At 43.4% G+C, this 14637-nt stretch overlaps 1 protein-coding gene across 10 annotated transcripts in view; it reads left to right on the top strand.

Annotated features, from left to right (window-relative positions):
- Positions 1–14637, top strand: part of NAV2 (neuron navigator 2) — a 747149-nt gene that overhangs the window by 465043 nt on the left and 267469 nt on the right. For 8 of the 10 annotated variants that reach the window (XM_037839250.1, XM_037839257.1, XM_037839249.1 and 5 more), the window contains exons 2-3: positions 2294–2411; positions 12514–12566. In XM_037839250.1, the coding sequence (XP_037695178.1) occupies positions 2294–2411; positions 12514–12566 (171 nt within the window). The remainder of the gene's footprint in view (positions 1–2293; positions 2412–12513; positions 12567–14637) is intronic. The other 2 variants (XM_037839256.1, XM_037839255.1) reach the window with 1 other exon arrangement.

The following is a 14637-nucleotide window of genomic DNA, read 5'->3' as shown; positions in this document are numbered from 1 at the left end:
AATAGTATCTACCTCACAGAGTGAGGATCAAATGAGTTAATAGCTGTAAAGGACTTATACCAGCGCCCGGCACATAGTAAGTACTATATGTGTTAGTTTTTATTTATTAAGCTCCTACTCTGTGTAGGGCATTTTTCATTTCAAAATAACAAATATGTAATTTCACTCAGTCCTCACCATGACTGATTAGATGGTATTGTTCCCATTTTGCAGATAAGAAAACTTAGGCTCAGAGAGGTTAAGTAGTTCACTTGATATCCCCCCTTCTTTCCTTCCCTCACCCCTCACCCCTCCACCCCTCCATCCCCATCCCTCCACCCCTCCATCCATTGCTATGTATTGAGAACATCTGCTGCACCTTATGCTATTTATTGTAGGTATTTAGGATACATTAGTGAACAAACCAGAACCAAATGCCTACTCATGTGGAGCCCACAGAGCAGGAACTTGAACCCGGGTCTACCTCTTTCCCTTTTAATGTTTGCCTGCCTGCCTGCCTGTCTGCCTGCCCGCCCTCCTTGCTTCCTTGCTTCCTTCCAACAATTTCATTTAATGATCGTTTAAATTTCAGATGGGCCTCTGTAATTACCAAGAGGGTGTTCCACTTTTCTTACCTTCCTCTGTGCTTGCAAAATTGAAAATGATCTTGCCTGGCTGGATTTTTGGTCTCTGACAATTCGGAAGTCACAAGGGAAGGGAACTAACTTGGACTTAAGATTTGGATACCATGGGATGAGATGTGACACAGGACAGTACGGCAAAATGTGCCTCTTCTTCTTGGGGGTCTCTCAGGTGGAGGACAGATCTTCCAGGTGGGCAGGCAGTGGACAGGAGTTGTCTGTTCTCACTCCTGATGAACTGGAAAGTGCAGCTTAGACCCACTGTTTCTTGAGATGGGGCCCTCACGTTTCCCAGGCAGAGTCCTCAGAGAAGCCACCTCCCTAAAAGGGCCTTGATTTCCTTGGTTCCTATTCCAGGAGCCTGAGGGGCAGGGCCTTATTGTGTGAAATTTCCCTGGACATGGTGTTTGGAAGAAGAGGATGGAGGGTAGGAGCCTGGGTTAGGGTTCAGGTTTCTGCTCTGAGAGTCACATGCAAGACTTAGAGCAGACCTGCTGGTGGAGATGCAATGATAAATTTAGTATGTTTGGAGGAAGACACCATGGGGATTAGTATGTCAACCTGCTGCTACTAACATATGGACCAACTGAGGTGGGACAGTTCTTTTTGAGCACTCATTTGTTCCTATCACTCTGGAAAAAAAAAAAAGAAAAGAAAAACTGTGCTGATACTCATGTCCACATACCACACCCCGATCTCCATACCCCCACCCCCCTCACCTCTTCCCCTGTAAACTCACAGATACATGCGTGGAATTGAGCACTCAGAATCGATGGGAAGGTTTGTTTTGTTTTTCTTTGGCTTTTGCCAGTTAGGGAGAAAATTCTCAGAAGAGTTTTCTTGTGCTTATTGGCCTGTATGGAAGAAAGTAGTCTTTTGTGCTGATGACTCTTTGACCAAGAGTAGCAGGTCTGATAATGGTCCCCAAGGGGATCTGCTTTCTGGATTCCATCAGTGCTCCAGCCTCTGGCTCCCAGGGTGCTGTGCACACCCATGTTGTGTTTAAATGTTGGAATTTGCTGTGTTTTGTTCATAGAATTCCAACATTGTACATGATGCCTGGCTTTTAAATTAAACAGATTAAATTTGAGGTGATTATGAGGCTATAAATAACTCCATTCACACAAAAGTAGTCCCAGGGGCTCTGTGTTTGAGAACTTTGCTTCTTTACAAGGGACCCAGGCTCATGAGAACACAGCTAACTCAATAGTGCTCCTTACCCTGAAATGGCCCATTGAAAGAGGCCTGTTGGGTGGTAACCTCCCCATACGGTTTCTCAATAAAGAGAAAAAGATGAGAAGGGAGAGGGGGAGGGTATGTGTGGTATAGGGGGACTTTGCTTGCATTTAGAGCCACAGCCTCTCAAAGCATCCTGGAGCCAACTGGAGCAGACTGTTTAGTTCCGTGTCCCCTGTCCCATTCAGGTCTTTGCATGTTTTGAAGCTTTCTTTAGCGTTGCCCTGAGCCTTGACGGCAGAGCTCTCAAAAGGCTGAAGCCCAGCTATGGTTAGCTGAATGCCCAGTCAGCACAATGCACTGAATTTTAATGGTGCTGGCTGGCCCCGGACAGCTCCTGAACCAGACGGGCGGCTGCTGCACTGGCCCCGGCAGCTGCCTCAGATGGAGATGGAGTATGACTGGGTGCCTAAAGTTGCCCGTTTGCTTTTTTGCAGATCTACACGGATTGGGCCAATCATTATTTAGCCAAATCAGGCCACAAACGTCTCATCAAGGATCTCCAGCAAGATGTGACGGACGGCGTCCTCCTGGCCCAGATTATTCAGGTTGTGGGTAAGAGTGGATTTTACATTGGGGTTTGATGAGTTACGGTTGAGAATGGTCCAGAAGGGGTTGAGTGGAGTGTGGGGAATGGAACACTGAGCTGTATAAGAAAAATGAGTTGACAATTTGTTTTACTCACTTTTTTATTCAGGGAATGTGGGGCCCAGCTTGCTTTCCCTGATAAGATCACCCCCAACTCCCCCACCCCCACCCCACACACACACGGCAATCTCATCTCGAGCTTCTCAGAAGAAACAGAGGGAGATGGTTTGGGGTGGGAGTGGGGGTCTCTTTGGCCTCCCTTTTGCCTGCTACTATCTTTCTGCCACCCCCCCCCCACCGTGGTACTTTTGTGTGGATTACACTGGAAATATATATTTTTTAAAAAACCACATGGGGCTGGTTTAATCTTGCCAACTCTCATTGGGTCTGAGAAATCAAAGGATGCAGCTCCAGAGAGGGATGGTTCTGGTTTTAATAGTAAGGGAAGGAAACTTGAGCAGTGGAATTCTTAACGCCTTGCCCGTGCGCTGGGAGGAGAGTTTTGTCCCAGGAAGGCACGCACGGAGGCTGTGCACAGCTGTGCCTTGGCTGACCGGAAGGGCCCCAGTGGCCTGGCCTGAGGGCACAGAGCAGACCAAGGAGGGGCAGGAGGTCAATTAGTTGTCACTGGCACCCTTGGCAGCGGACTCATGCCAAGGGGGAAGGCACAGGAAAAGGACAGAAGCCCCAGCCCCTCAGCCATATGTTGTGGAAAAGTTGCTTACCTTTTAAATGTGAGCCGTGGATTTTCATAATTGCAGCTCAACTCAAGTCTGCAGAGATTTTGCCTGAAAGCACAGGCAGGTTGGCCTTAGCTGAAACTTTTCACTGCCTGGCATTCAAAGGGAAAGAAGCTTCCCTCTTGTCCTGAGATTGATTTCTTAAGATGAGCTTCCATTGGTCCTCCTTCCCTTCTTTTCCTTTGCCTCCCCACCCTCCCCTTCCTCTATCAGTTTTCTATTGCTGTGTGACAAACTGTCACAAACCTAGCTGCTTAAAACAGCACACATTTATTATCTCACATTTTCTGTGGGCCAAGAGTCCAGGCTTGGCCTACTGGGTGCCTCTGAAGGCTGAGATCAAGGTGTTGGCTAGGGTTGAGCTCTCATCTGGAGACCTGAATGGGGAAGGGTTCGCTTTCAAGCACACACAGGTTGTTGGCAGAATTCATTTCCTTGTGGTTGTAGTACTCTGGGTCCTGGCTTCTCATTAGCTATCAACTGGAGCCGCCTTCAGCTCCTAGAGGCCACTCGCAGCTCCCAGCCATGTGGGCTCCCAACATGGTCACTTACTTCTTCAGTGCCAGCAAGGGAGAAAGTTTCTAGAGCAAGTCTACTAGCAAGGCAGTCTTATGTAATGTAATATAATCAAGGAAGTCAGATCCCATCACCTTTGCTGCATTCTATTGGTTAGAAACAAGTCACACTCACAATCAAGGGAGGGATTATACAAGGAATTGAACCTCAGAGTGTGGGGATCATTGAGGTCCCCCCAGAGTCTGTCTGCCATACTCCTTTTCTCCCTTTCCTCTCCTTCCTCCCACTCCTACCAAACTCTTAAAAAGTCTCTTGTTTAATTTTCTCAACTGTCCTATAAAGTAGGTGTTATTCTCTCCATTTTACAGGTGAAGAAACTGAGGCTCAGTGAAGGCTAGCAGCCCATTATCATATGACTAGTCTGCGTGGGGATTCTAACCCGGGTCAGTCTGTTTCTAAGGCTCCTGTTCTTTACCTAGTTTAGTTGCATTTCACCACCTCTCAATCCATGAACCCTAACCTCAGTGCTAGGTTCTGTCTCCCTCCCTTCAGTTCAGTAATCATTTATTGAGCAAATGCTGTGTGCCAGGCATTGTGTTCCTTCTTAGAAATAGAGAAACAAAATGTGCAAAGCTCAGAACCTTGGTAGAAGGGGATGCATCTTCCTCACAGTGTCTTTGTGAAAGTATATCCCACACCTGAGCTGAGTTTTGAAGTTCGTATAATCAGAGTAACATCAGGCACAAGGACTTTCCTTGAATGAGCCTTGGGGCTTTGGCAGAGTGTTTCCACTGGGAACCTTCCTAGGTTCCAGCATGGGCAGCAAGGGAGCAAGTGGAGAAAGGATTGTACTTAGAGGCTTCACTTTTACCCCAGCTCCATCCTTCCCAACTCTGGGACTCCAGAAGAGTCACCTGATCTCTGCTGCCTCTGTTTCCACATCTTTAAAATGGGGCTAGGCCCTTGAGCTGGTGGAGAATGCAGGGGTGCTGGGCTTCCCTACCTCAGTGGTTGCTGAGGTACTCACAGACACAGGGGACTGGTGGTTTGATGGGCTGAGCCCTCTACCACGGGACTTGCCTTTGGGAAGACTGTTGCTGCAAAGGAGAGGCTAGGCCTGCCTATAATTGTGCCTAAGAGCCTCCTCCCGAATGCCTCTTTGTTGCTCAGATGTGGCCCTCTCTCTCTAGCTAAGCCAACTTGAAAGGTGAAATCACTGCCCCCCCCCCCCACCATGGGATCAGACACCCAGGGGAGTGAATCACCCTGGCAACATGGAATATGACTCCCGGGGAGGAATCTGGACTTGGCATCGTGGGATGGAGAACATCTTCTTGACCAAAAGGGGATGTGAAAGGAAATGAAATAAGCTTCAGTGGCAGAGCGATTCCAAAAGGAGCCGAGAGGTCACTCTGGTGGGCACTCTTACGCACAATTTAGGCAACCCTTTTTAGGTTCTAGTGAATTGGAGTAGATAGCAGTAAATACAGAAAGCTGTAGAAACTGTCAATCTACAGCCTAGAACCCATGAATCTCGAAGACAATTGTATAAAAATGTAGCTTATGAGGGGTGACAGTGGGATTGGGAAAGCCATATGGATCACACTCCCCTTTGTCTAGTTTATGGATGGATGAGTAGAAAAATGGGGGAAGGAAAAACACAAACAAACAAACAAAGGCACCCAGTGTTCTTTTTTACTTTAATTGCTCTTTTTCACTTTAATTATTATTCTTGTTATTTTTGTGTGTGTGGTAATGAAGGTGTCAGGGATTGATTTTGGTGATGAATGTACTGTGAACAATCGAATGTACGATTTGTTTTGTATGACTGCATGGTATGTGAATCTATCTCAATAAAATGAATTAAAAAAATAAATAAATAAAATGGGGCTAGGGATGCCTGCTTTATCTGATGTTGTAGTCGGCTTATGGAAAGCGAGTTAGTTACTGAGTATGACATACATGGACACTGTGAAGTGTACCTGGGTAGCACGTGGTAGCCACTACCTAGAAAGCTATGTGCAGAAGGATGTGGTGGTCTCAGAGTCCTTGTCAGAGTCTCATGAGAGATTAGTCATGTCCGTCATGGGCTCGGATTAGGTGAATAGTAGCATGTATGATGTGAATTCACCAAACACAGTGCTATCATCAAGTAAGCCAGCACAGTTTTTATGGTTGCTCAGGGGGATGCTTCCCTGAGTCTGTTCAGATAGTGACTCCCGTCCGCCCGAGCTAACAGACTGGGATTGCAGATGCTCGAGTGAGTACCAGCAACTTGTGCTCCTCGGGCCACCAAGTTGCTTTCCCTCAGCCCTCCAGGAGAGGCCATCTTTGGCCAAGGACTCCCCAAATAAGACCAGAAGTTAGCAAATGACTCGTTAGGGGGTTGAGTGTGTGGAGAACAGAGACCTGGAAGATGGGGATCTAAGAAGGCCGCCAAACATGGCAGTCCACCAGCCAGTTCAGAGCATTTAACCACAGAGTATCTTGTGAACACAGATCTCTTATATAGGTTTGTGGGTGGGAATGGGGGGTGGTCAGGAGGGTGCTGCGGGGGTCAGCATTTTCCATCCAGGATGTTGAACTCTTGACCAGTCATACTCTTTACTTTCGAAGTCCATGCTTTGCCCCCCACACATGTGCCCATTAAAAGCAAATGTAAAAAGATATATTTGCATGTGCACATCAAACATGTGTGTGTATGTTTGTATGTGAATATATGTGCACACGTGTGTGTATGTGTATGTATAATTTTCCCAGAACTGGATTCCTGGAAACCCCTTCTTGTGCTGGACAGTGGTCGCAGTTGTTCTTTGGCTGATAAGCTGCTGCTCATTCTTGAAGAGTCCATTTCTCCCTGACATCTTTCTTAGCACCCCCAGCCTGAGCTGGAGGGACTCTCCTCTATCATTCCATGGGCTGTTGTGTTACTATTTGTTCTTCTCTAGGTCTGGATCTGGGTCGTCTTCCTTTCTGTGTTCACAGCATTTAGCATGATGCCTGGAAAAGTTGAGAGGATTAGGGACAAGAATTTCATTTCACTGCAGCCCTTGTTTCCACAAGCCTGGGTTGGAATGTTTCCAGCAGGTGGCCTGGTGTTTCCCCTTCTCAGCATTTAGTATTCCTCTAAACATCCCTCTAAATCAAATGCCACACCCTCTTCTTTTCTAGAATTCTCCTGCAGTTCTCAACTGTCGGATTTGGAAGGGACCCTTTAAAAGTCCTAACCTGATTCATGAATTGCTTCTATAAAAAGCAGTCAACAGCCTCTACTTAAATTCCTCCTGTAATGGGCAGCTTACTACCTATCCAGGCACCCATCTTTCTAATGATAGAAAGTTGGAATCCTTCAAAAGCTCTTCTCTCATTAAGTCAAAATCTGCCCCATTGGTAATGTCTCCTTACAAGTGCTAGTTCTGCCTTCTAGGGCTACAAAGAACAGTCTAATCTGGGACAAAGAGAGTATCAAAATAATTGAGGACAGCAATAAATAATAACCACTGGATAAAAATAGGAATCCACAAGTCCCTACTGATAATGAGTGGGTAAATAAATAATGGAAACATCAGAGGAGCAGATGAGGGGGCTCAGCCACACAGGAGGTTAAATGTAGAGAGATTGTGGCCACCATGGTAAAGATTAGTTCAGGCAAGAATCATCAATGGGTTCTAAAATTGAGAGGAGAAAATTTGATGAGGATCAGGAGATTTGCGTGGTCTCATGTGTCCTTCTGCAGATTGCTTATAAGTTGCAAGGGAGAAAATAGTAACCCCATAGGGGAGAATCCAGAAAACACCGGGTCCAGGTGAACAAAATTACATCCCTGGTGAGGGACTGATAGATGTCATGTGCTTCTGGATGTGGTTCTCTGAGAAGAACACATCATCACTTATGTTGTATTCCAGCCAGGGGTGGAAAACCTAAAATCAATCATGAGGAAATTCAGATAAACCCGATTTGTGGAACATTCTATTAAGACTGGTCTGTGTTCTTCAAAAATCCCAGTGTCGTGAAAGACAAAGAAAGGCTGAGAAACTGTTATAGAATAAAGGAGACTAAAGAGACATGTCAACTAAATGTACTGCATGATCCTGGACTGTATCCTGTACTGGGGAATAAAATGTTATAAAGGACATTTTTTTTAGTCAATTTAAAAAATTGTAATATGGGAATTATATCAATGTTAAATTTCCCAAATTGGATAGCCATGAAAGAGAGTATCTTTGTCCTTAGGAAATACGTGCTAAGTATAAGGGGCAAAGGGGCCTGACTTACGCAGTATACTCTACAATGGTTCAGGAAAAAAAGCAATATGGGTACCTATACTGAGAGAGAGCATGAAAAGGGATAAAAGGTATATGGGAATTCTCTGTACTATTATGTAACTCTAAGTTTGAAATTTAAAAAATAAAATAAATTTTTTAATAAAATAAAAGTTTGAAATTTAAAACCAAAAAGTTAAAAAGAAAGAGTGCATCAGTATGAAGGCCTGTCAGAGACCTGCAGGCAGCGAGGCCATCCCTTCGGCCTTGTTTCCAGATCCAGGGGGAGTATAGGGATGGGGGCTGTGGGACCTGACCCACGGTGGAGTGGGGGTGGTGGGAGCCTCCCTGAGAAGGTCAGAGTCAGGGAAAGTTGCTTGAGGAATTTACCTTCAAGGCAAGACCTTTAACTGAAGTAGGAGTTCGCTAAGCCACCTGTATGGGGGTTTAGGGAGAACATTCCTGGGGGGAGGAAACAGCCTGTGAAAGACTGGACGGTAGCGAGCCAGAAGGGTTAGTAGGGCAAAATAAGGCAGGGCCACAGGTCCAGGGCAGTAAATTCTGGGCTTTAGCCCAAGAACAAAGGCCAGTGATTGAGCATTGATTTTCAGGCTGGGGCGTGACACTATAACATGTGTGACTTCAAGGAAAACCTTAAATGCTTTCCACATATGCTGCTCCTAAGTTTTCCTCTCTCCCATTCAGCCCTGAAGTTGGACCTCTCAGATAGGAGGGTTGCTTGGGGCCCAGACTTTTCCATCTTTGCCGCCTTCTGCATGTTAGGCAGAAAATGTACTTTCTGTGGCCACATTTTAGTACACTCTTTTGGCGACGGAAGGTTGTGTCTGTATTCAACCTCTTATTAATGTGATTATCTTCTGGAGTCATGAGCTGCTCGAAGTCGGCAGTTGCCTGCCATCCCATCACGGGGCCATCTCCATGAGTTATTGGAAAGGTTTATGAGGCCAGGATAAACAGCATGAATCAAGAGAGAGAGACAGGCCTCCCTCCTCCTGCTTACGTTGCTGTCACTCAGGGAGAATCCCAGAAGGAACTGGAGTGAGAGAGGGAGAGAGAATGGGAGGAAAGAGGAGGAGAGGGAGGGAGGAAAACAGGATGAACAAAAGAGGAGAAGGAAGGAGAGAGGAGAGAGAGGAAAACATTGACCACCAGAGCTGAAGAGAGCTGAGAGCCGTTTATTTCCCACTATGATTTGGGCTGCCTCTGAGAACAATCTGGAAATTCACACACCATGTAGGACTGCACCTTCTTTCTGTGGATGACCTACTACCAAGGGTGACCTTGGGTAAGTCATTTTCTTTCTGGGCAGCCAGTGTCTTCCCCCATCCCTCATTGGTAGAGCTGCCAACTGCCAAAGGTGTTGCGTGAATAGATGCTTGAGCTGTTGAAATGCCCTGAACCTTTCAGAGCAGGTCTTTTGAAAAGTAATGAGCTTCATGCCACTATTCTTATTTTTAAAGCTCACTGATGCTTTCCAATCACTAACTTGTCACCATGTGTGCAGACAGTTTACCACATTAGCAGGGCTAAGAACGTCTTGAACACTCTGGGATAAATTACCATGGGCACTTAGGGATGTTGGTTTTAATCAGAGTTGAGGACTTTAGGGACAAATGTCTTTGCTTCTTTAGCTATACACTTTTGGGCTACAGAGAGACCTCCTACCCTGAGTTAATGAATTCAGCTCGGAAGACCAAACTCCTCTTCTTTCTTACCAGCAAAATCAGAGCTGCTGTTATCACTGGAAGTATTTATGACAACCATAGAAGTTCTTGGGAATTTAAGTAAAGGAGAAATATTTAAGTTACATGAAATTGGAAGCTATGAGGCCCAAAACATGTTTTGTATTTTTATTAAGCATTTATTTTGAATTTGGGCCCAGTCATTTGATTCATTTCTTCCCATGTACTCCTTAGTGCAATCATAAATAAGCTCCATCTCATTGGTTTATTTTGAATATTATAAAATGGCAGCATCAGACTTACAGGAGCAGTGATACTTGAATTCAAAGAGCACCTGCCTGTGGTTTAAGTGATAGATAATGAAAAGAGTTAGTGATTAGAGCAGTAATTAGGCAAAGTCCTTTGGTTTTGTTGTATCCAGATGGCATATGGAGAATCTTTAAATTTTCCTAAATAACTTCTTAGGCTCACAATTATCCATCTTTCGCTGTAATGAGCACTAATGGCCTAATGTTGAACTCGGTATTGATCAGAATCCAATGACTTGTGACTTTGGCCATTATGAATATCCAACTTGAAAACCCCTTGAGTGGCCTTGATTTGAATATCAAAATCCAAAATTAGAGTTTATCCCTGCCATAATTTCCCATGTATGAAGGAGTGCCATTTGTCAAAGGTCTTTTCTTTCATCTTCAGTATGCACATTTTTTTTACAAGTAAAAGAATGACAGCTGCCTCTAAATAGGCAATAAAGTCTTGATTCGTTGACAGGTTCAGAACTCATTCCTTAGTTCCATGAAATAATTATTAATTGAGTGCCTTTGTGAGTCAGGCACTATCCGGAGCTGTGGGTTACCACAGTAGACAAAACAGATAAAAATCCCTGTTCTTGTAGAGTTTACACGCTAGTAATATATTCTGAAAAATTGTATTTTCTGGTGAACTGAAGAACAAATATCCACAAGTCATTCCATTCACTGAGCATCTTTCATGAGCTTTTTAAAGGCTTTAAGTAACCTCTTTGGGGAGTAGGGGAAGCAGGTGGAAGAGGCTTTCTAAAATGCCTTTCCCAGAGTTTTTGTATTAAGTAGAGTTGAGAAAACTCAGAGTACTGAAAATTGAGATCTTTACAGGTGGGTCATAATCCTCAACATCTGTCTATTACTTTTGGCAAGTTCTAGAGAAGGTGTGGATTAGGCTGAGTATATTCTAACAAGGCTGTCTCATGGTGATTGGATTTTTAAATAATTTCTTGCCACTAGCTTGCTTTCTTATTTTTCACTTCTCTCTTAAGGTAGAAACATTGGAGAAAAAATAAAACCAATTGTACCAATGATGAGCTACTTTTAGGTTCAAGGTGTTCTTAAATCTTTAAGACTTGGAACATTGATTCTATGATCCTTTTCAGACAGTTTTTAATATCTTTTCTCTTCATGGAAGTTTTAGACATCCTATCCATTAAAATATGATGTGATATATTTTTTGGAATTCAGTTTTACACTTACTGAGCCCTAAGAGTAAAAATGTGAAAAATGAAACCTACTTGTCCGCAAGGCTCTCCTAGCATAGTGGGGGGAGACAAGAAAAGGAGTTGGATGTTAACTAAAGGTTCTGTGAGAACAAAGAAATCTGAGTGCCTTTTGCTTCTAGTGGTGAGGGCCTGGGGCTATTGGGGTACAGTATTGGAGAGGGAGCTTAGAAAGGCTTCATGGAGGAGGTGAGTCCTTAGTTCTTTATTATGGGGTCCTAGCTGCATTTCTGGGCTTAATGGAGGTAAAATTATCTAAGGGATATGGACTATTAAAATATTTATTTTCTGAAATATTATATATAGATGATAAGATGTATTATTGAGTTAATGAAGTCAGTAATTTATAGAACACCTACTGTGTGCTGGATGCTGTGCTGAGCATTTGACTGGCATCTCACAACTCCTCCTGTGAAGTAGATAGCTTCATTTTATTTGAGGAAATTGTGGCTCAGAGAGGTTGAGTGAAATGGCAAAGATCACACAGCTAAGAAACTATAGAGCTGGTATTCAAATTGGCGTATCTCTGAATTCAAAGCCAATACTTTAACCACTGTACATACTGCCTTCTTCAGTTGTGTTTTGCCAGAGATTCCTCCATACTTACAATGAAATGTATTCACCATGGGAAGCTGGGCCTTTCCTCCCTGTTACTGGCCCTTGATTTCCTGTGAATTCAGTGTAACCTGTTTCTATTGCTTCTCTAAGCTGGCTAAGTGCTACTTATGACCTTCAGTGTGTGTTTTCCAAATCTAACTTGGACTTACAAGGTGGGGCCTTGGACAAGCATTTTCAGGTCTCTCTATTTCATTTTTCTCATTTGCCACCTCCTTTTGGAATAATATTAGCCCAAGCAAAGGCAATACTACTATTTCTGGCTAAAGATGGGATGAGATGCCATCACTGTGGCTTTTGTCCCCCCTGGACTGAGTTTTAGCTGGACTGATCCACCCAGAACTCTTCCATCTTTTGTGGGGAAGTTGAGTTAGATTTGCTTTTCTAAGAGCCTAAGCACAACCACAGCTCACTCTGTTTCCCAGTCTTCAAACACATCCATGATGCCCCAACACTCCAAGACTGTCGTCAATGCAGTTGTCTCTGTTTTAGATGATGATGACCTTGCCCCAGCTGTCCCCGGGGACAGCAGTTCGATGAGTAAGTGGTGAAGCTTGCTAGATGAGTCTGTTTTTCACATGCCTGCGTCGACTGAATAAAGCCCAGTATGGGCCCCAGGACCCAGCCTCAAGTGTCCTGAGCATCACTACTCAAAGTGTCTCTTTGGTGATTGTTTATTTTTTCTGACTTGTGTTTCTTTTTCAGCAAATGAAAAGATTGGAGATATCAATGGCTGTCCAAAGAACAGATCGCAAATGGTAAGTGGTACACGAGTGGTGAGTGTGTGTGCTGTGTTTTTGTAAGCCCTGCCTCTGAACTGAATGATATTGACCATCTTGAAAACATTCACAACAGCAGCTTTACTCCAGGGGATTACATTAATAAACTAACAGCCATTTCCAAGTAGCCGTGGTCTGCTTCTCTGACATTTGTTGGCATTTACTGAAAAATGACTGTGATTTTTTTACGTAGACTGTGGGACATGAAAATGAAATATTGTCCTTGCTCTTAGAAACAAATTATGCAGAACTGGTGTAAACATACATTTGTTTAGAACCTGGACTGTTGTGATTCATTCTGCTTCCTCAAAGACCCACAACAATATCTCTGTTTGTGTATGGTACTTAGGCACAGATGAGGTGGTGATGTCTTACTGATCAGAAACTGCAGCAAACATTTTGACTGCCTTTAAAGGTTAGAAAGATGCAAAATCAGAACTGCGATGGGAGATGGGAAATGTACAGACACATCCAGATCCCTCACAACATAACCTTGAGAAGTAGTATTTTCTCTGGTGTGACATGTTTAAATTATGATTTTATAACTTTAAAAAAACTAACCTTTTTAATCTGTTCTTTTCTTGTCACATGTCCTACGCGTAATCTTTGAATTAAAATATGTGATCATTACTGAGTTTAGAGAACACTGAATTGTGATGCTCTAAGTGCTTAGTTTTTACTTCAAGACCATTTTCCAGCAAGAATATTTGCACAAAGAATGTTGATTATCAAAGTCTGTTATGGTGACCCTAATACCTGTTTAAAATATCAAGGTGGCAACTTGTGGGAAACTTATCTTGCTGGACATTAATTGGCCTCCACTCTGACCCCACTCCATTCCCTTTGAGTGGGCACGATTTGATACTTCTCATTCCAGAATATACCAAAGTGATTGGCATTCCTTGGGTTTACTGTTTAATTTTCTGAATTATTTAGGATACCAATGAGTTGGACAGATAGGCAGCCTTTTCAGTTAACTTTTTTTTTTCGTGCACAGAAATGTTTTCATCATAAAGAGGTTGGACGGTATGAGGGGAAGTCATTTTCTGGTTTGCGCTCTGAAATAAGTTTCTCTTTTTTGTTGGCTTGTTCCCTTAGAGGCTTTGTTTCTTTTTATTTGATCCAGAGACCAACCACTCCTTACACAGGAAAGTCCCCAGGCAGACATCTCATGGCTGCTTTGACTTTTGGAAAAGCTTGGCTGCTATTTTTGCTAGAGCTACTGCAGCTGTCTAGTGTATTAATAATTGAGAAAATTTGGAAGATAAGAGACTTAATTTTAGTGCAGACATTTTACACATGCAGTCGTATCTTCACATTAAAGAGATGCATCATTTTCCTCTGGGACAGACATAGACACGTTTGTTAACTCCCTGTATAATACATATGGGAGAACTGGCATTCGAAGGTGGCGAACCTTTTAGTCTCTTCAGTCCATTTGTATTTTCTGCACCAATGTTGGAGGTGTTGCTTGTTGTTAAAATCCCCTTTCAGCTTAAAAAATAATATTGCCACTTCAGATTGTTCTGTGCAAGTTTAGTTGTATATGCAACTGTTATTTATAAACACTACCATAGCATAAATGCAATTTTGTGGTTTCTCCATAACTTTTAGCGATGTATGTGTTATATTTTCATGGACTGTGTTTTTTAAGACACAGAAATATAAAATCTATAATTGTCCATGACAATTAGTTCCAGCTTAGGGGTGGGAAGGCAGACGTGATCTTGTGGTAAACCTAGCGAAAATAGTTCAGCATACAGGATATGAGTCTGGGAAAATGTTTGAACCTCCACCACAGTTATTCCATTCTGTCGGAAACGAGAATAATAGTGATAAGGACACTGTCCTTTCCCCAACTCACAAAACAATGACAAATGCATAAGGCAGAACTCACCTTGGTCACACAGGAACTTCATCGTATAGCAGTCCTGGATGTTCTGTCTACACTGTGTGCGTGTGCACATGAGCATATGGAGAGTTAAATAAAACATTTCTACTAAGAGGAAGTGTAATTTGGGGAATATGGCATAACAGATGATCCACCATT

Source organism: Choloepus didactylus, chromosome 6, assembly GCF_015220235.1.
Source record: "Choloepus didactylus isolate mChoDid1 chromosome 6, mChoDid1.pri, whole genome shotgun sequence".
Lineage (NCBI taxonomy): Eukaryota > Metazoa > Chordata > Mammalia > Pilosa > Megalonychidae > Choloepus > Choloepus didactylus.
The sequence above is the reverse complement of the archived record's forward strand: the minus strand, read 5'-3'. Positions and strand labels throughout refer to the sequence as shown.